Here is a 24,008-nt window from a genome sequence, read left to right on the forward strand (position 1 = left end):
TGTTCCTGACATATCGTTGAGTTTTGAGATAGTTTTGATTCTAGAGTTGGACGGTTTTTTCGCGCGCGCTGAGTTTTGGAGAACTCGTGGTGTGTATCTTACTGGGTACCTAGACAATCTAACTTTTGATTACTTAGTATCTAGACGCCTCCCAGCAGATTGTATGGAAGCTTGAGCATACATATTCGTGGTAGATTTTAAAGATCTTTTATTGTGGATGATGATCAAAAACTACATTTGATTTGTTGATGAAAGCTTGGGTTTCCCGTCTGTGGGTTTGCAAAAAGATTGTTCCGTGAGAAATGGGGTTACTTAGGTATCGAGGGTAGGTACTGAAAGTATGATGGTGGTTCTCAGGCAGTGAAGCGAATTTCGTATTTATACAGCTGCCGCTAGATTTCCGCTTTATCTTGCTGTATGAGTACGAGCGAGACTTGGAATAGTCAACCTGACTTCACATTGCTTTCATCTTTTTCTTTTCTTTTTTTCTGCTCTTGTGTGAAGGAGAAGAAAGTTGAGAGAGATACGAAAATTTTGAAGCATTCTGAACATACTGCACTAAGGTCCATTTTCTTTTATCTTGTTCAGGAGAGTTATTTCTAGATACTATTTGCGTCTTTCGCGGACTGCACTCCACTCTATCCATCTTTTTAGATATTAACAGCTTTTCCCTTCCGAGACCCACCGAATGTTGTATTAAAGTTTTACTCCTGTAAGTAGTTCATCTTCCCCTCCATTTCGTCCAAACTAGGCTTATATACAAGCATCCGCTCAGCTAACTCCTTTATCTAATACTGCCCTTTCTGACCTATAATTTACATACAAGCATCGTTTTTGTATACCGAAATGGCCACGATCCAAATATCATCAGCTTAATTCATTCCAATACTTATCGAGCAATATCTTGCCTTACATCCTTCTGATTCTTTGTCTGAAGATCTTGTCGATCGAAAGGTAGACTTTTGTGGAGAGCATATTGTATAGGTATCTAAATTGAAAAGTAGAGTCCTGCTACTCAGCTGCTGCTGGATCTCGCTTGAGGAACCTAGATATCTTATCCACAACTCTGTAGATTTCTGAGAAGTGTATGGCCGCTGCAAACGATCTGGTCTTTGGTTTTATTGTTATTGATGCGGTGACAGTCCTCTTGCCTGGTTTATGTTGATTTTGTCGGATTCTTTTGGGTGGACGAATTTTAATTGATTGAGGAAAGGCGAAAAGGGATTTGTCAGTAGATCATCTTTCAGCGCATTGGTATTGACATACTCGATTTCTCTGCGCTTGAACGTTATGATACTTTGCGGTATCACTTTACCCCAAGTAAACCGTGGTGATCGTTCTATCGGACATTAAAATCTTGAAGTCAGATCTAATCTTGATGAGTGATTGAGTGAATTATAGATGACGAGGCTAAATTTATGAGCCTGGTATCCTTGCAAATATTCCTTACAGCTGTCTATTAATTCACCAATAGAATATAGAAAAGCGAGAGTTATTAATAGAAAAATAAAGCCGATTAGACTTATTTCACAAATCTGTCACCTAGCTTCGCGCACTCGAAAGAGCCCATAACACCTTCTTAATATCCGCAAAGCCATCTTTGTCAACATTCACGACAGACAAAATTCACAATGTCTTCGCCCGAGAAAGTCATGGCTTCTCTAGCTGGCAAGGTCAACCAACTTCGTGGACTCTACGGTTTCGAGACAGTCAAATATTTCACATCTCCGACTTGCGAAGATGTTTTTCTAAATTTGACCAACCAGGAAGGTAGTGATTGCGGTGTTACCGCAAACATGGGATTGAAAGATGGTTGTTTCGGAATCAGGGGCTGTCCAGTATTCAAAAATCGAGTTGACCTGCTTGGGAGACGGGAATCGAAAGCTGATCTGTTTTCTCAAGTCATCAAATGGTTTCAGGTATGTCGAGGAAGAAGCTAGACAAGTACCGGGAGATTGTCATCTTATGCTGACGGACAACCTTTAGGACAATAGCGCGAAGCTACCCATGAGTTATAAAGAGGAAAAACTTTATATTAGTCTAAAGGCGAAGATTCAATGCTCGGGAGATCAAGACCAGAAATTTGCGGACGAATATGAGACTTTCATGATCAACGAAGCTAAAATCCGCGGTCATCTTGTATCAAAGGATCGAGTCGGGGTCGTTGTTTCTGGAACCACATCAAACTCTGGTCTCCCTAATGATATAGCACAGTTAATTTCACTACTCCTAGTATTTTGTTTCTATTGCTATGTTTTTCAAGGCTAACACGTCGCTCAAACTTTTTACAGCTCCGTATCACCGACAACAATACTGGCCGCGGAATAAAGAGGGCTAGAGAGGAAGACACGGATATGCCTGACGGCGATGTGGAAGTGCGACGAAAATTAAGCAAACAAGGAAGAAAGAGAGCAGCAAGAAGAGCGAACATATTGGAGATCGTGGCAGGTTCCCAAGATCAGTCCACGCAAAGATCCTCGTGAGGTTCGTCACTAAGGTTTCCCTCGGCGTAGTTTTGCTGTCAGCTGGGGATAATCAATATTGTTTCAGTCTCTGGCTGTTACTGCGATAAGGATTGATAATTTCATAATTAAACTGGTGTTTCAACGATCATTAGTTCTGTTGAAATAGTTATAGACTTTGCAAGTTCGAGGTTGAGCAGCGGGCAGCTGGGGTTATCATATTTGTAGCATATACTTCAGAATTCTATCAGATCCCTTTATTGACCATTACGTGACTTCAATTATATTAGATCCAGGTACTTTTATCACACATACAAGCCCGTCCTCTTCATTAATCTTATCTCTGTGGTGTCCTCCAAGAATTTGGACATTTCCCCTTTCATACTTCGGATAATATCACAATCCGGAGTTTACCCGTGATTTCGTGCACTCGAATGGTTCTCATATTCCATGCAAATATATCCTATGAACAAACGTTTATTAATGTTGCTAATTCAGGACTTGGGGTACAGATTTCGTTCTCATCTCTGGATACTATTTTCGGGAACACTGTGAATGTTGACGGCATAAAAACACTGAGATTATGCTGAGCTTGTTTCATTTTATCACTTGGCCCAGGTGACTTGGGCACCGAAAGAGCTTGGAAGACGAAATGACCCTGTTGAATCACAAGGTAGTTTTTGTCACGACACGGGAATTAATCTACGAGAGCATGCACAGCTATCTTTCACGTGGGTTATGGAATAGCAGTTAAAGTTTGTGGTTAGCTAGTATTGATATTCCTGTGATCCTAACAAAAGTATTTTAACCGAGTAGACTATGAGATCCCTTCAATCAACGATGATGGTTAATATCTTGACTGATTTCAACTACGCCAACCCTTCCCCTCAGACCAAACATCAATCTGTTCACTGAATTTCTTCAGATTCCGCTACATAGCGCCAGAAACCAGTAACTGTAGCCCCAGACTTCTCCCAAAGTTGAGCTTCGGCTATGAGTATGTTCCTATACATAACCACCAGTAGTGTAGGCTTGTTTATTCGCTTATTACAAGAGATCCTTGGCTTCCATATCCTGCATGTCTATGTTAGTACAATGTTATACCTCAAGCTTTAGCTAAGTCTGTGGGTTGGGAAAGCTTACCTTGAACCATTGAACAAGCTTGAGGCGAGCATTGACAATTGCATCGTTTTGTCTATAGAAGGCGCCATTTTCATCGCTTCTAAATTCAGGACAGTCTTCAAAGATAGAGAGGCTGCCGTGGACACTCATGATGGCGGTATAGATATTTCGATCGGAGTAATGGATAGTATCCGGACCATCAGTGAGCTTGAGAGAAATAGTGAGTCTGTATTGGGAGCGATAGTAGTCTTCTTCTCTGAGCAAGTTGTCGTAAAAGATTGGGCACATCATATTTGCGGTTGTGTGTGATGAAAATTGTTTGAAGGTTTGAAGTACTGATTTGGTGGAGAGGTAATTTGTTTGATGACTTTGGATTCTCGATGTCTTTGGAAGCTGGATGGAGAAGTAAACTGGAAGATACAAGATTTAGAAGCTGTTGGAGAGCAGCAGTGTTGGGTGCTTAAGTACTCAGTAGAGGGAGCTTTCAAACTGATGAAAACCACACCAGCGCCGTATATACAAGCAAACCGTACCAGATTACAAAGATTGACAGAAGTACGGTCAAATGAGATGAGCATGAATCATCTTGGTGCGGTATGACCGTACCAAAAATATGATGGACACGGAATCGCGCTTTCGCTGATTCACGCTTCAACATTTTTCATTTTGACCAAAGTCAAAGAAAGGACATTCACATCATGAGATATGTTCGAACTGTCGATGTAAATGCCCTCATCTTTTTTGCAATGTTGGGTAAATGAATCACCACATGAGATACACATCAAACTCTGATTGTGTTAGTGGCACAGAAGAACTACTTGAATTAGCCAATATGTCTCATTCATATAATCGGATTAGGATATACTTAGGTGTCATCGCCGCTGTATGCCTCAAGACTTTCTTGCTAGACCCCTCACGGAATATGTACTCATTTAAATCATGCAGCAATTATAATCAATTTGGGAACTACCCTTTGGCTTTGTTTCGAAATTTAAATCGGGTTCCGTGTTTATATACTATTTATATTGGGCATTATAGTGAACTTCTGTTGTGCTACTCGACGTTAGATTCGTCAAATTGCGGGGTAATTAAAATGGGGCAAGGTTTTAAGCGAGTGTGGACGAGACGAGAACAACGACATCGGTCAGCGAAAAAGTCTTCATCGGGCGTTGCCCACCAAAGAATAACATATCAAATGAAACAATCAATATTGTATTTTATTTCTATTCTAAAGAAGTACTTACGGCGAACAAGCTCATATGTGTAGAGCATCTGGTCCAGCATTTTACCATGCGAACAGGAATGTTCCTCGACGTTGTATGAAGATAGATTCAAGCAAACTTGTTTATTAATAATACATATATCAAAATTAATCGACATTTATAAAATAGTATAACGCAACAGTTTAGTACCTTACATCACCCAAGACTATCGACCCGTTTGGAGAAAGCGAATTTCCTTGGTTTGATTGTGTTGTGCTTTCATTTCAAGATGCATACCCTCTTTCCCTTGCAATGTTCAGTTTGTTTAGCTTGCTTTTCAAGCTGTGCTTCTATATTTCTTTTTATATTAACTTGTTGTAGATCTTGTGATTTCCAGTTCTCGTCTCATAATTTCTACATTTGTTGCCCTTCTCCCTTGATTCTTACATACTTACCCATAGATACCACTACCTTGGTATTCAATGATTGCGTCAAGAATATCAGAGAGTTCATCTCGCTGGCTTCTCATATTCTCAATCTGCCTCACATAGTCGCTAATACAGATCCCTTGCTGAGAGCAAACCAGTAAAACTATTCCACAGATTTCTGACAGTCATGTAGAGAAAGATGGACGATCGTACAAGAACGTATTGAAGATATCTGGGTCGATTGGTCCTTTAACCGTGTCAGGCCATTTGATTACAAATCAATGATAATGACCGTAGTCTTTATTTTATCTATGACACCGTAGCATCTAATTTGCACATTGTGCCTCCGGTTGCTTACGGAACCATCAAGAAGTAACATTCACGGGAGATGTATAACTTTTAGTGGATCTAAAGAAAATAGACTGCTGCCGCTCTTCTACCCTAGCTGTACTAAAATCCACAGAAGTACAGTCATATTAATTGAGCGTGATGATTCGATTAGCCCTACAATGACCGTATCAATATTACTCTTGGAGGTTAGCTCTTATAATAAGAAGGAATAATATTATTATAAGGATAGTGGAAGATCTAGTCAGTTTTAGCTTGAGGGATAAATCGAATATATAGAATAAGAGTTGAATTGAAGTCAATTTAGAAGAGCTAGGCTGAGTTGAGATGAAATTGCTTGCTTTTTTCTAGAATTCCTTTAAAGAATATTCTAGATTTATATAGTTTATAATGAAATTCCAGTATATTCCATGCTTATAAATAAGATCGATTTAAATCGTATCTTATAGAATCACTTTAGATAAAAAGAAAGTACAACCAATCAATTTAGCGAGGTTTCCTGTATACTTCCATCTAATTCCATTTCATTCTATTCCATTATAAATCAATTTGATAAGAGATACTATTATACAACTATATAATAATATGATTTTATAATATAAGATCATATCATATATGTATTAGTCATCAATATATCCCTTATTTGATAAGATATTAGTAAGTGATTTAATGAACTTATTATAAATCCTTATACACCCCTTTAATAGGTATACTAAATCAATCTTATTTATCTTAATTCAGATTAATCTGATTCATGAATTCGATCAATTTGATTCGAACTAATGGTTTAGTAAGTCTATCAGCTTTCTACTCATTAGTGGATATATAAATTAGGTCTAAATCCTCTGATTTAATAATATCCCTAATATAGTAAAATCTGATTGCTATATACTTGCTTCTTTTGTGGAATATAGGGTTTTTAGTAAGCACTAGCGTGGCCTGATTGTTTGTATATAAAGGGAATTTATTCTGCTTATATAGATTAAGCTTTAATAGTAGTTTTTTAATATAAATAATCTCTTTATATTGGTTTGAGAGAAATACGAAAGACATGGTTCCCACTATATGTAAGCCCCTAAATATCTATTTGTATTCAATCTAAAAAACTAGCTAAATAAGGGAAATAGTAAACTTTATATAAACACTACTAAAAAAGCTAATCTCCTTCACTTTTGCCTAATACCCTTAATATAATTATCATTGTATTAAAATAAATCCTTTAAAATGAATTCCCTTAAATGAATTTCTTTATTTATATACTCGAAACTCTCTTTTATAACTTCAAATACAATAACTGAAAAGAAATTTGTGAAATTATAAATATCCTCCATCTACTGGTTAAAGTCCCTAATCTTTTATCAACAAAACTAATTCCTTCCTTCCCTTAATCCTATTTTATCCATTTTATTGCCTTAATATCAATCTTATTTGTATTAATCAAAAGAATTATTAATATCCTTATATCTGTTATTATTTCTATAGATTTTAAAGAGATCAATAAGGTAATAACTCTGATTGTGTTAATTATCTTCCTAGTGGTTGGGACAATCAAAATGATTTCTATTTCCATCATCTCTATTATCATCTCTATCACCACCTCTACCACCACCTCTACTATCACCTCTATTGCTTCTACTACCTCAACTACTATTCCAATTATTATTATCATTATCATTATCTGAGCCATCATCATTGTTAGGTAATCCTATAAAAACATCGATTAATAAAACCCTAGAATCTGATAAAGGTGTATTTCGTGTATCCCCAGATTAGAATGGAGATTGGAATAAAGCTAATCCTCCTATTATATCACCTACAATTTTACTAGATTTTAATAAAGTTAATTAATCAACCATATCACCATCCTGAAATTCGGGAAATCTAGCTTGTAATCTCGAATCGAATTTGATAAAGAGATGAGCCTATTTTGTTGATATAAATAATTATATTTTATTAGATTAATATTCCAGAAGTTAATTTATAATCCAATTGTAATATTTGTTATAATTAAATATTTTTATAAAAGTGTTCTTGATATTTGTATTGATATTAATGTAAATTCTATAACATTATAAAACTGTATAAAAATTATATAATATCAGCTTATCAATATTCCTTAATATGCTTTTACAAATACAATCGAAATCGGATATGATTGTATTCTGAAAAAGTGTATTGGTAATCCCTATATTCGAGTATATAGTTATTTTAAAAAGAAAATATTCATCAATTTGATACTCTATTCCTAACCTGAATATATATCCTTTGTAGAATTATCTAACTTTATTGAAATTTTTTGGAAAAGAATAATCCTAAGGTTCTCCTTTAAATCCTAGTTTTTTTATAGTTTCCTAAGCTTTTTTTTCTTTAATTGCTTTATCAAAAGAAATATAAGGATTAGAGAAAACAATAAGATAAGGATAAGGAAAAGCACTAATCAGATCCAGATTTCTGTAAAAGGAAGTATTGAAACCTATTTGTAGAAAATTAATACTATCAATCATTATATCGATATATCCTCCTATACCAGTAAATTGATCGAATAAAACCGGTTTCTTACTAGTATCGGATTTCTTATTAATATCAGGTTTCTTATCAATTTACCTAAAATTAATACTAACACTTACCCAGAATATTATAATACTAATAATGGAAAGTAAAAGAAGTAAAAGTGAAAAGGTATTTCGAATAAGTAAGTTAAGTAATTTGTAATATTACTAATTAATATTAATTTGAGAGAGATATGGAAAATATAGTTCCTACTATATATAAACCCCTAAATATCTATTTATATTCAATCTAAAGAGCTAGCTAAATAAGGGAAATAATAGGCCTTATATAAGCACTACTGAAAAAACTAATCTCCTTCGCTTTCGCCTAATACCCTTAATACAATTGTCATTATATTGAAGTGAATCCTTTGAAATGAATTCCCTTGAATGAATTCTCTTGTTCATACACTTTAACAACTAGATTTATAATAATAAATTCAGATTCGACTGTAGAAAGGGCTATTACTAACTATAGTTTAGATTTCTAATTAATAGATTTATTTTCTAATATAAATATGTATTCGCTAATGGATTTATATGTATTAATCTCTCCTCTATAATCAGTATTGTAGAATTCTTGAATATAAGGATTTTTAATTTTATTATAATTTATATCTTTATTTATAATTCCTTTTAAGTATCTCAGTATTCTTTTAATAACTTAAATATATTCTATATTAGGATTGAACGAGAAACTAGCTAATTTAGATATAGAAAATACTATATCTAGTCTAATTCCGAAAGCTAAATATAATAAGGAGCCTATAATTTCTTGATATAATTTAATATCATCATTATTAGCTTTTCCTTTATTATAAATTAGCTTTATTTTCGGGTCCATTGAAATAGAAACAGGATTGAAATCTAGTATATTGAACCTAGCAAGTATCTTTTTAGTATACTCTGATTGATATAGTTTTAATGTATTACTAATCCTTTCAATTTGAATATCTAGATAATCCTTTATAGGATCTAGATCCTTTAAATCAAAATATTCCTTTAGATTATTAATAAATTTATTAATAATCTCTTGATTTAAGACTATTATAGTAATATCATCAATATATACACTTAGAATCATATTCTTATTTTTATTAATAAAAATACATTTCTTAAAAATTAAGTTTATAAAGCCTAATTTATTTAATATATCTTTTAGAATATAATATTATATCCTGACCAATTGTTTTAGACTGTATAAAGCTTTATTTAGCTTTAAAGCTTTATTCTTTAATTCACTAAATCCTTTTAATGGATTTAATAAGAGTGGTATATCGATATTGCCTTATGTAAATACTAGTACTATATCGATTTTATAAATTAATCAATTGTTTTGAAGAGTTAATATAAATAAAAGCTTTTATATTATCAATTTAATTATTGATATATGTATATGTTATGGAATTCACCGTATAATGTAACTTCATAAGCACTAATCCTGATACTCCTTTGGAATACTCATTCTTATGATTATTAATACTATTTCATTCATTTTATTTATATATCCTATATACTTAATTAAATAAATACTTTGCCCAATTAGGGTATATAAAGCAGATATGATTATTAAGATTAGATCTCAAGTCAATCTAGTTTATTATAATTCTATATACTTATTTCTAGATTAAAGTAATTATTAGATATAGTTATTATCTTTGTAATAATTATAAGTCTGGTTGGTATTTATATTGTATTTTTATTATATATATATATTTTTTGATTATTTTAATTTATATATACTTTTTTTTATATCTCTTTATAATCTTGTTATATCAAAATCCAATTTCTTAGAAGTTATCCGATTTGTTACCTATGAATATTAATCAAAATAATTTTTAAATTTATAATATCTTTGTATATTAAAAGGTATCTAAAAGGATATCAAATTATCTGATTTCAAATCTATTCTAATTATTTTAATCAGTTTTGGAAAATTCTTAGAAAATAAAAAAACTTTTTATTAATTGATTTATATTTATGATAAAAACTAATTTATTAAGAATCTATCTGAATTTATTATAATCATTGATTTTATAAGAAAATACAATTTGAATAACTAAGCAAAATACCTTTTTGATCTTGATGCCTATAAATAATCTTAATAGAAGGATTTAGAAAAAAATATTAAAATGACTTTATTACTATTCTCTAAAAAATTAATATTTAAATCTATAATACTTAAAGCAATTACCTTTCAAGATATCTTAGCCGAGCACTTTATACTTCAAGGAGAATACCGATATTAGAAAGATAAATATAATATTATATATAAATCATATCAGGATGTTTATAAATAGATTATAGAAATAATAGATATATCTTATTTTATGGAACTCATTCTTGAAAACGATAATGCTAAAGCCTTATTACTTAAAACGATTATTTAGAAACTATAGAATAAATTTGTATCTATTATAATAATTATAAAATCTATTATTACTTAAGAATATTGAAATGTTTTTTAACAAATAATTATAAATCAAATCGATTTAATTAAATGATATAATGAATAGATCAAAGCTTATATAATTATAAAGTTATATTATATCGAAATGGAAAATAACTTAGTAATTATCAACTTTCTATAAGCTATAGGAGTATACATACTTTTTATTTAGGTAAGTATTATATTTATTCAGATCGAAATTAATAATCAACTTAAAATTCCCAATTATTCTTTAAAGTAATTTGAGAATATCTTTAATAGTTTAATTTATTAGAACTTTTTAATTTCTAAAAATAAAAGTATATTTTCGATTATTAATTCTAAATCTAAACAGAACTCTAATAATCTGTAAGGAAAGTAAAGTAATATTTAGAAAAGAGATTTTAAAAGGGTAAATAATTGATATAAATATTCTTGTAGATTAAAATCTGATTGAAAGAATAAAAAAGCAAATGGAAGTTATTATTTTAAGATATACTGGACAATAGAGTTTGTATTCACTGGGAAATATAATTTTTAGAATCCGATTTTATTGATAGAAAAGGAATATAATAATATACAAGAAAGGATTAAGGATAATTAATAATTGAATATATATAAAGTATAAAAACAGAAAGAATAAATTAATTCAAAAAGTGGTGGTTTTCAATTTTATGATTTATAAGATTTTGAATTAAAAATAATTGTTTATTTTATTTAAGGTTTTATTAATTATAGGATTTATATTATTACTTCTAATTTACTTTATTAACTCTCTGACAATATTATATTGAATAATAATAGTATAATATATCTTGTTAATAATATTAATCTTTTTGATAAATACGAATATATACCTTTACTAATATTAGATTATATTAAGATAGGAATATTAAAAATACAGGTTGTTGGATAAGATACTTATATAATCAAGAATATCCTTCAAAGACCTTAAGGTTCAAAAGGTAATCTAATTCTTTTTAATATTATATATATTCCTAGATTTTATATCAATATTATCTCGGAAATAAAGCTTTTAGATATTAGAATATAGTTTTTAGAAATGGATTTTATATTATAAAAAAACAATCTTGAAAATAGTTATATTATTGCTTATTGTATTTATAAAAATAATCTCTTATTTCTAGAATATAAACTATTTTCCTTTTATTTAATCAATCTGAGTATAATATCTATAAATTCAAATCTTTTGATATATCCTATATTCAATTCTAATATCAAAAAACTATTTCGTTAATCAAAAGATTTATTTAAACCTTAAAAAGATTTTGTATAATTCTAATATAAATAATCAAAATATTTAAATAAAGAAGCTTTCAAATATTTTATTTTCTTAATAAGAAATATAAAGATTAAAGGATTTTTTAGAATTGAATATATTAATTGTTTATATATACATATAAAGCAAATAATATTACAAGCTTTTAGTAAATTCCAATTATTATATTCCTTTTACAAAATATAATAGAACTTATTCGATTTTTCATATATATATACAGAAATATCCTGGCTTTTAATTATTAAAGATATGTTTAATAAAAAGATTTTTAACTTTTTATTATACTAAAAGACTTATTTTGAAATATTTAATACAATCTAGAACTTTTTTGTTTGAATATTCAGAAAGTATAGTTTTTTGATAATTTATATCAAACAAAACAACAATACCTCAATTATTAGTATTATAGGAAATATTGTATTCGAAAATTGGATCAAAACTGAAGATATAGAATTTGAGTTATTTCTATCAAATATGTACAAATTAAATAGTAGATTGAAATAAGCAGAATAAGAAATAATTATTAAATAGATTAAAATGCAAATCTCTATAAATATATCTAATCTTTTATAAATTGAAATAATACAAGTTACTATTTATCTATATAACATTAATCCTTTTAAAGCTTGATTATTCAAATCCCTAAATGAAGTGCTGGATACTTAGTTTTATAAATACCTATAATTATCTATCCTAATAATTGTAAATCATTTAACTATTAATCTTTGTTTACATTAGAATAGAATATATTGATATAAATATAAAATATATTCTCTAAATAAAAAAAGAGAATTAGGTATAAATAAGAGAATTTATAAGATTAATCCTAAAGTAAATATTAAATATCTCATTAAATACATACCAAGTTTTTCAATCTATTATATCTGAATATTCAAGTTCAAACAAATTATTATTATTCGAAATGTTATTTTCTTTAAAAAAAGGATATATAAAATAAATTAATTAAACAAAATCATTAATATATATATGAATCAAGAGCTACAGTAATTTATATTAATTCTCAATATTCAATAAATAATCAATATCAATAATATAATTGTTAATCAAAAAAACAATATAATAATTTCTTTATATATTATTACTGATTCTACTAATATCACTATATACATTTTAGATATATCTCAATACAAATAGGATTCGAGAATATCTTTGGGGAATAGAAGCTTATATAGAAATATCGAAAGTAATAGTATGTATAAGGTTCTGTATTCTGAAAAGGTTCTAAAAATAAAAAACCAAATTCAAGAATAAACAATTATTATTGATTAATTATAGAAGTTTATAAGTTCTATTCCGATATTGAATAATTATAATAATCAATCTAAAAATATGAAATATGAGTATATTAATAGTACTACCTAAATTATATACAAAAAGTACAAAAACAATTCAAATACTTATCCTACTAATACTATGAATGCTTATATTATAAAGAAAATAATATTATTAAAAAGATTATTTCCTTTGATATATATAATCAATTAATTCAAAAAAGATGAAATTCTATTTTTTTCTGATTAAGAATCCAAAAGATAAAGGATTATAAGAATCGAAATCTCTTATCCAATTTTTAATTTATTTAAATATTAATCCTTTACTTTTAATAATATAATTTTTAATATTAATATATTTATAAATTATTATTATCAAATTCAATAATAAAAGAGATTATAAAATAATCCCTTTATAAGTAATTATATATTTATAGATATTCTTATTACAAACTTATTGCTAAAAGATAATTCCTATATCGAAGATTTTCATTCAACATTTTGATCTAATTATTTAAATATAAATATATAGAGGAATATCCATTTATTTATTACTATATATAGTATAATCGCCTTTGTTATATAAACAAAACTAAGCCCTTTTAATATATTTGATAAAGAAACTCTGGAGAAGCTATTTAATCTATATTTATTAGAATTATTCAAACCATCTCAACACTATTATCAATTCAAGGATTACTTTTTAGAAAAATGATTTAAATATAAATATAAAATTAAAATTAATAATCTAAAAGATTACAAAATATGGTATAAAATCAATGTATAAGATGTATTAATTGCTTTGATATTATTGTAATAAATATTTATATATAAATATAATAAATAGGGATTCTTAATATAATATTAAACGAGATTAATTGTTTATAATAATCTTCAAGTAAAAAATATTATTAAATCAATTTATATTATAATACTTGTTAAAAGATTATTTAGGATTGTAATAATACTGATAGTAAAATACAATCTGAAAACAAAGTAATTTGATATTGTTAATATATTTATTAATATTTATAAGGATTTATTAGATATATTTATAATTTACTATTTATCAAATGGATTCAAGAAATCAAATAAATATATAATTCTTAATTGTGTATTATATAATCTCTAAGATTTCCCTGTATTATAATTTAAAGATTTTAATAAGATATTTAAGAATCTAGATCTAAATTAATGTAAAAAGGAATTCTATCTTTTTATAAACCTAAATCAAATTGTTTTGATATTATTTTTTGTGAATGATATATAGATTATATATTATTATAAGAATGTATTAATAGCTGATAATATTATTTCTGATATTAAAACTGTCTATAAACTGAGAGATCTAGGTAATATAAAATAGTTTTTGGATATTTAGATTATTTGTAATCAGAAAATGGGAAAACTCTAATTAACATATAATATTTATATTGAAAAGATTACAAAAAAGTTTAATTTCAATAATGATAATATATATATATCTTTATTAATAATAAAATTTGTGAAATATAATAAAACCGCAATTATTATATTTATATAAATCTATTAAAAAAAAATAGAATTAGTATTATATACTACAATTATAATTAGAGCAAATATTATATTCACAGTTTTATAATTTAATTATTTTCTAACTAATTTATTTTCGGATTATATGAAAGCAATTGATTATTATATATAATATCTCTGGAATATAAGATATTATTTAATTGAATATAATCGAGAGTAGATTCCATAGTTTTTATTCTTTTTAGATACCTTATTTGCTAACAATAAGGAATCACAAAGATTATCTTAAGATTTTATAATTTTATTATTTGATAAACTAGTAATATAAAAAGCTTTAAGACAAGATATAGTTATTATATCTATTACCAAAGCCGAATTACTTAATATTAAATATACATCAAAAGAAATACTAGCTATACTGTAATTTCTTAAGGAAATCAATTTTGTAATTAAATAACCAATTATGATTTTTTGTAATAATCAGTAAACGATTAAATTAGTAATAAAAGAAAATGAAAGAATTATTATTAAACTAAGATATATTGATATACAGAATATATAGTTACATTAGAAATATTCAAAGAGAAGTTTTTATTTTATATATTTGCTTATAGCAAAAATAATAATAGATGGATTAATTAAAAACTTATTATAACAAAAGTTCAATTATTTTATATTCCTTTTGAATCTATAAGATATGAGTGCTAGGATTAGTAAGATCAAATAGAAACTTTTCCTTTTAATATGTATTTTCTTTTAGTATACTCGAGATTGAGATTTATCAATTCAATCTATTTTCTTTTATTAATTAACTTATTATTAGAATTAATTATATTATTCTTTTTAATAATATTATACTTATTATTAAGATTATTATTATTATTAATATTAAATATCACCTTATCTTTATTCTTTGAAATAAAATAAGTGGGCTGTGATTGAGTCTTTAAACTTGCTACAGGAATGTATACTTCAACTTTTGTACATTTAGCTATAGGGGATTTGAGGGTAGAAAAGGGTCTCCATTTTTTAATTAGAAAGGGAGGTAATGATTTTGATAAGAGGGGTAGATAAATGGATAATCACAATGATTAAATAGAAGGAGGAGATATAACTTGTATTAGTAATAAAAGAGAATTAAAATCAATGAATTTATTATTCTTTTTAGTTATTACTAATATAATTGTTATTATAATATAAGCCGATTTCTAATTTGGAATAATCCTCTAAAAAATATATTAATAAATTTCAATAATATAAGAAGATTAGAATATATTTTTTCAGAAAGCATTATAAATTCAGGATTACAAAATTCCAATAACCAGATAGTTAAAGATTTCAAATATATTGGAAAAGATATATAAATATATATAATATACTTCTAATATTAAAGAAAAAAAGCATTTCTCTATTTAAAATACTTATTATATTTTTTATAATAACCAAAAAGAAAAAAACAAACACATTCTGTATAGGGAATAGAGTTTTATATATTTTTATTTCTAAGATTATATCTAGAACCTTTTTGCTTATATTTATTATAAGCTTTATAAGTAGGTATTTAAGACTTATTTAATCTAAATACGGGGATAGATTTATTTGAGAAAAAAGGGGTTTTTAATAAGGAATTCTTATTATTAGAAGAAAGATTGGAAAGATAATCTTTATTCATATTATCAATAAAGGGATCACTATATTCTATAGGAGTAATCATTATATAATATTTGTTTGCTTTAATTCAATAATTACAAATAGCTTCAACTTTTTTCAAAAAGTTATTATTAGGATTTTATTGAAATTTATTAAAAAAAGGCTTTATTTACAAAGTTCTTTTATTAGGAAATAATCGAATCTTAATAAAAGATAATAATTGAATAGGAATATACTGAGTATTTGATTTATTAGATTGAATATTACCTTTTAGTATATTATATAGGAAAGCAATTATATATCGATTAGAGATATCAATGGAATTAGGAGAATCTCTGATAGGAGAAGGTATTTTGAAAGAATGTATTGAATTGTCAAATATGAATTTAAGAAAGGGGAACTGTTTCCCTTTTATAATCATCTCGATCTATTATATTCCCCCAAATCTATTGATTTCCATTTAATTCCATTGCTACTACAAAAACATTATATACACAGATTAATCAAATCAATTAATATAAATATTTAGTAAATAATGATTAATATAACTCAGGCCTTCTGATATACATTAATCTGAAGGATTAATTCCCTTATTTCAATATTGTTATTTTTTCACAAATTGTTTGTATCAATAATATAATTTACTCTTTTCTTTTGTAAAAAACTCTATATATTTATATACTTCATATTCTTTTATTTGATAAATAAGTCTACTCAGTAAATAAATTTATAATAATTATTCGAATAAAGTGCTTATTGATTTTTATATTGCTTATTATCTTAAAATTTTCCTTTATTTATTATATAGATTACTTAGTATAACTATCAAAACATTTAGCGATCTGAAAAATATATCACAGAATTCACTATATAATATAATTTTACAAGTATTAATCCCGATATTCCTTTAGAATATTTATTTTTATAATTATTAATATTATTTCATTTATTTTATTTATATATCCTATATATCTAATTAGGCGAGTACCTCGCCCGATCAAGATATATAAAACAGGTATAATCATTAGGATTAGACCTCAAGTCAATCTAGTTTATTATAACTCTATATACCTATTCCCAGATCAAAGTGACTATTAGATATAGCTATTACCTCCGTGATAGTATATTAATATAGTCTAATCTATATAGCTATTCAAATCCTTTAGTAACAAATCTAGCTTTAAATTCAATAAATTTATCTGAATTCTTTATTTTATATATTTATTTAATTCTTAGGGTTTTATTATTATTAGAATTATTAATAATATTCCAAGTTCTATTAGATTTAAGGGTGTTTATTTCGTATTCCATAGTTTTTAGCTAGTATTTCTTTTCTAAAGAGCTAATAGCTTCTTTATAAATCTTAGATTCAATCAATATATAATCTAGCTTATTAATAATAATCTTTTTATTATTTTTAAACCTAATATTGAAAGCTAATTGAAGATCTTATTGATCTATTTCGATATTCACCTTCTTATTAATTGAATTAAAATATCTAGAAAAAGCAAGTTTATAATAGAAAACTATATATTTTCCATTATCATCAAAACCTTTATTATTAGAAATTAGATTTTTTATATGCTTAGATTACTATATATTAGATTTTATTATTTTATTAGATATAGATTTATTAAGAATAGGCTCACTAAAATCAATCTTTATATAGTCGATTATTTCGTTATTTTCACTGTTTTCATTCATTTCGGGATTAGCTTGATATTTATTGATGCTAGTAGTGTTTTCATCCTCTATATTATCTTGAATAGATTCAAATTTGAGATCTTTTTCTTCCAATAGCTTTAGATCCTGGTTTTTATACTTATTAGAGTATATAAGATCTTTTTGAATATCGATATCTCTTAAGCTAATTATTCTCTTATTAGCCGGAATATAGACCAAGTAATTATTAGATAAATCAAAGCCTATTAGTATATCTTTCCGAGCTCTAGAATCCAGTTTTTCATTACAAATCTTTTTATTATTAATAATATAAGTAAGAGAGCCTAGGATTCTAATATAGCTTAGATTAAACTTCTTATTATATATTAATTCGAATAGTAAATTATTAATAGAACTATTATATATTCTATTCTTGATATAAGCAATAGCTTTAACTAGATATAATTATAAATAAAGTGAAATCTCTTTCTTCTTAATTATATAAATTAGTTTTTCAATTATATATCTATTTAGTATTTCAACTATTTTATTCTGAAAGTAATTGTACAAACTAATATATTTATATATAATCCTGTAATTTCGAATAAAATTCAACCATTTATTTAAAAGGAATTCAAAAGTTTTGTTTAATCTTAGTATTTTAATATTAATATTAAACTAATTTCTAATTAAATTATAAAACTTTATTAGAATATTATAGATCTGGGATTTGAATTTAATAGGATATATTCAAATAGCTCTAATAGCTCAATTAGTGAATACTAGAAAGTATTTTTTACCTTTAATTTTTATAATTCTAAAAGATCTAGTTATATCTAAGCTGAATTTTTTGAATTTAGAGCTTATTTCAAGGATTTCAGAGGATTCCTTACTTATTTTCTAATAGAATTTGCTGAATTTGTATAATTCATATGCCTCTAAATCAGATTTAGTTATATTTGATTGGATATTCAAGGATTTAATAATATAATCCTTATTTATATAACCTAATCTCTTATGGATTAGATTGAAATCGATTTTATTTAATAATAAATCCAATTCTTAAGTTGATTTCTTTTCCATTTCAGGAATATTAATACTTTTAAAACATTTAGAATCTATCTTAAAGTTAAGATAATATATATCAATTAGTTAGGAAGCTGTAATTCATATATTAGCCTCTTTATAAATAATATCGATCTTATTCCCAGAAAGAACAATATAACTAGATCACCCTTTTTGGACTATTTTATTCGAATTAATAAGATTGGAGGCTATATTGGGAATATAGTATATCCCCTGCAATAGTACTTCTGATTTATTATTAATTAGAATAGGAATATCTCCTATATTATTAATACAAAGCTTTTCCCTATTAGCTATAATAATAGAATGATTATTTAATGACTTATAATTTATAAATTATTCCCTATTAGATGAATAATACTCTATAGTACTTGAATTTAATATAAATTTATATTTAAATTCAAGGGATTAATTAATTAAACCTATATAATAATCTATAACTATTAGTTGCTTGTTAAAAATAGGTTTATTCAAATCTTTCTTTGAATCTTTATTCAAATTTCTATTTGGATTTAATTTAAATTACTTCTTATTATTTCTTTTATTAATTTTTAATTCAAGATATTTTATAAAGCATTTTGATTTTAAATATTTTTTTTAAAGTAATATTTGTAATAAAAAGCTTTATTAAAACTTATTTTATTAGTATTTAAATTAATATTAGATTGTATTCTAGCTTTTTCAAATATTAGTTTGGAAAAAAGCTTATCCAGATCAATACTAGCTATATTTTTAACTAGTTTTTTGTATTTTCGAAAAGCAAAACCATTGAAAAAGCTAGGTAGGCCTCTAAAAAGAAACTATACTATAAAGGCATCCGGAATATCGAAATTTATTGATTTTAGATAATTATATAATAATTAAATCAAATTAGTATATTTGTCCATTTCTTCTAAACTAATATAATTAGATTTTATTAGTTTATTTAAATATCTTCCCATTAATTTAATAAAAGATTCTCCAAATATCTTATTAATAAAATCCTATAGGCTTTTAGTCATAATTTCTTTGAATCTTTTGATTAATTTAAAGCTAATTATGGATTTAATAGCTTCTAGTGCCTTTCTTTTGTTTCACTGATATTCTGAAAGCTTTTTATTATATTTTATAACTAATTCAAATGAAATAGGTTTTTCTAATTTATCTATATATAGACTTTTATTAAATGAAACCTCAATATTATCAATATATAACATAAAGCCATTTATTTCGAGAAAAAGCTTAGCTTAATTAATTTATTTAATATAATTAGATCTGCCTTTTAGAGAATTAGATTTAAAATTGATACCAGAAGTTATTTTAAGTTCTTTATAAATTAATTAATCTTATACTAGTTAAATACTAATCTAAATATATAGCTAATTTCGGTTTTGAATAGATTAAATAAATAAATCGATTTAAAATCGATTTTAATCTCAAGGATTGAATAAACCAACTATCTCTTAAATTAGATCTTTATCTTAATTGATATAAAATAAAGATTAAATAAACTAGAGCACCTTAATATAAAGAAGATTAATATATCATCCACTATAAGTAGTAATATAATATAAATATATCATCTAAAAATCTAATTTTATATACTCAATTAGATTTAGTTTCAGGGATATAGACCTCAGGGTTTATATACAATAGTTTTCGATATGAATTCAATTAAATTGATTCGAAAAATTCGATATTTAATAGCTCAATAACAATATATATATAATATATAGTCTTAAATCAAGCTAATTCCCTTTTTAAGTTAGTTTAAACTAGTCAGACTTATAACCTCTTAAAGATTAGTTTTTATAATAAAAAGGAATAATATTATTATAAGGATAATGAAAGATCTAATCAGTTTTAGCTTAAGAGATAAATCGAATATATAGAATAAGAATTGAATTGAAATCAATTTAGAAGAGCTAGGCTGAGTTGAAATAAAATTGCTTGCTTTTTTCTAGAATTCCTTTAAAGAATATTCTAGATTTATATAGTTTATAATGAAATTCCAGTATATTTCATACTTATAAATAAGATCGATTTAAATCGTATCTTATAGAATCACTTTAGATAAAAAGAAAGCACAACCAATCAATTTAGCGAGGTTTCCTGTATACTTCCATCTAATTCCATTTTATTCTATTCCATTATAAATCAATTTGATAAGAGATACTATTATACAATTATATAATAATATGATTTTATAATATAAGATCATATCATATATGTATTAGTCATCAATATATCCCTTATTTGATAAGATATTAGTAAGTGATTTAGTAGACTTATTATGAATCCTCACAATTACGGTGGAAATGTGGATTGGAGACAACTCTAAGTTACGTCTAAATTTGAACCACATTGACCAAAGGCAAGGACAATCACACCATGAAATGTCAGTTTTTTTTCTTTTTGGTTTCACCATGGAATGGGGAAGTCAGTACAGCACCATGACTTGTACTGCTGCATTATTTCTTAAGGAACTAAGAGCTAAAACTATGAAACTTGATTGATCCATTAGGTAGTTGTAGTGCCGAGGTACTAGCGCTTGTTCTTGCACAGTTGTATGATCTCTAGCCTCAGAGGGACTTCGATGAAACGTTTTCGCGTGTATAGATGGATCTTTACAATTCGGGGTTAATTGATGACTAAAATCAGATATAGAAGATGTGAGATGCACATAGTGTCTGGAACTCGGAGTAGCCCGCTGGACGACAAGAGAGCGTGCTCCGCATACTCCATCTGCTCCCCTCGCCTGGCACCTCTTCGATCATATAATCTTTGCTTATGTGATCAGAGCTTTAGTCAATCAAAATCTCTATAATTTATAGTCAGCTTCCTTGCCCTTGAAACCTTTCATTTGATTTTTGGACTTAGCCAAGTTGTCAAAAATTGTTGAATGACTGTAAACTGTGTCCTGAAACCTTTTCACTTCTATCTATTGTAGTAATTCGTATTGATATATACCGTGCCGGGTAGAAGTGTAGACTTATTAAGATCGAAAATTCTTTCCAAAGCCGCATCATGTAGCCTAGTATTATTCTAGAACCGAGGAGATGAGAAGAATAGTTAGTATCACCCCATGCATCAAGATCCGAGGAAATTATCAATCTTCAAGAGCGAAGTACTTTGATGCTAGTCAGCGAGATTAATATTTAGTGAAGATCAATCCAGCTCATATTATGCCTCTGGATGAGGTTAAATTCTTCCATCAAGAGAATTCCTTTTGTAGGAGTGCCGTGTCGAATTTTTGATGTCATTCGCGTGAATTTCCTTGAAAAGTAAAACCTCTCTGTGGAACATATTAAAACGATTCGATTGCTCCAACTGAATGTTATATCCGTCGTCAGCTTCGATAAAGCCTGGTTCAAATTATTATTCAAATCTTTTGCCGTAAGATTATGGCAACGAAACGCGGAGACAGATTTGGATTGGTCATGTCAGATGTGGAGAAATTCTTGCTACCTCGCTTGTTGGTAGTATTAGTATTAAATTAATGCGGTTTTGATAAAAGATAGAGGTACTTGTGGTGCAGCGGTTGAGCTTGACAGCTCAACAAACACCGATCTCGCCAATTGAGGACACCGCTCTATACGTCAAACTTGAGGCTTATCTAATGACGATCTGGTCTACCTACGGGTAAGTACGTTTAGATTAAGAGTCTTCGTTCAGGTCAAGGATATTCAGCGTTTAGATTTAGGGTGTACAATCGATTAATTCCCCAGAGAAAGCAACTGCTTCTTTTTTTTTTTTTGCTACCTCGCTTATTGATAGTATTAATATTAAGTTAATGCAGTTTTGATAAAAAAGAGAAGTACTTGTGGTGCAGCGGTTAAGCTTGACAGCTCAACAAACACCGATCTCGCCAATTGGTGACAAATGCTCAATACGTCGAATGTGATTGTCCGAGGATAGAATGACTACCTACTTGTAGGTACGGATGCATAACTACCTAGTACCTAGGTAGTTACGTTCAGACATAATGTCTGCGCTCAGGATTAGGATCTTCATTTAGATTTAGGGTGTACTAATCGATTAATTCCCCAGAGAAAGCAACTACTTCTTTTTTTTATTTCTTTTTTTTTGCTACCTCGCTTGTTGATAGTATTAATATTAAATTAATATGATTTTAATACAATAGAAAAGTACTTGTGGTGTAGCGGTTAAGCTGGCAGCTTAACAAACACCAATCTCGCCAGTTGGTGACACCGCTCTATACGTCCCAACGTGCCCGTCCGAGGATAAACTGACTATCTACTTGTAGGTAAGGATGCGTGACTACCTAGTAGTTGCGTCCAGATGTAATGTCTGCGCTCAGGATTAGGATTGTCATGTTCAGATTTAGGGTGCACTAATCAACTACTTCCCCAGAGAAAGCAGCTACTTCTTTTTTTTTGTTTCTTTTTCCCTGAGATATGTATTTTCATACTATTTGGTTAATTCATCAAGCTGCCTAGTAATAATTCAAGAGACTGATCCGTCAGTTTGCTTATCATCATTTTTACTTTCTTCAATTAGACGTAGATTTTGTTAGGTCCATCGATTGATCGCCTCAGAAATTATTCCTTGGTAGTGGAGAAAACGATTTTGGGCGGAATCTATTTAATAAGACTACCTACACATTGTTCAGTCCCACTTATTCAACTTCGCGGTCTCACTTTTGTGGGACTTTATATCATGAATGGCGACTACAAACTCATCCACAGTATACCTAATTGGAGGTACAATTCGCTACTAGTGAATGCAAGCTAGGTACTCTTTCCAAGTTGAAAGATTGCTAGTAACACCTGGGCATTCAATTTTTGATAATCTTTCGATATGCAAACGCAGAATTCACCTACAATCATAAAGTCACAAAGCTGAGTAATGTTCATTTCTATGCCCATCAAACATGGTCTGTGAATCTCTCCGAGTGACTTTTGAGACCAGTGAAAAGTATTTTCATCCTATACCTGGCTCGGAGACCTCTTATTAGTAGCTATGTC

At 27.4% G+C, this 24,008-nt stretch overlaps 2 protein-coding genes across 2 annotated transcripts; one reads left to right on the plus strand and one right to left on the minus strand.

Moving 5' to 3' along the window:
- Positions 1 to 1,631: 1,631 nt before the first annotated feature.
- EAE98_000870 (uncharacterized protein) lies at positions 1,632 to 2,483 on the plus strand (the record flags this gene model as incomplete). Its single annotated transcript, XM_038948487.1, has 3 exons — positions 1,632 to 1,919; positions 1,987 to 2,213; positions 2,264 to 2,483. 3 exons carry the CDS (start codon positions 1,632 to 1,634, stop codon positions 2,481 to 2,483), a joined length of 735 nt encoding a protein of 244 aa, XP_038814753.1.
- A 1,026-nt stretch (positions 2,484 to 3,509) lies between these two features.
- On the minus strand, positions 3,510 to 3,875 carry EAE98_000871 (uncharacterized protein; the record flags this gene model as incomplete). Its single annotated transcript, XM_038948488.1, has 2 exons — positions 3,510 to 3,536; positions 3,606 to 3,875. The coding sequence occupies 2 exons, from the start codon at positions 3,873 to 3,875 to the stop codon at positions 3,510 to 3,512; spliced, it is 297 nt and encodes a 98-aa protein (XP_038814754.1).
- Positions 3,876 to 24,008: the final 20,133 nt, after the last annotated feature.

Source organism: Botrytis deweyae (genome assembly GCF_014898535.1).
Source record: "Botrytis deweyae strain B1 chromosome Unknown BDEW_002, whole genome shotgun sequence".
NCBI lineage: Eukaryota > Fungi > Ascomycota > Leotiomycetes > Helotiales > Sclerotiniaceae > Botrytis > Botrytis deweyae.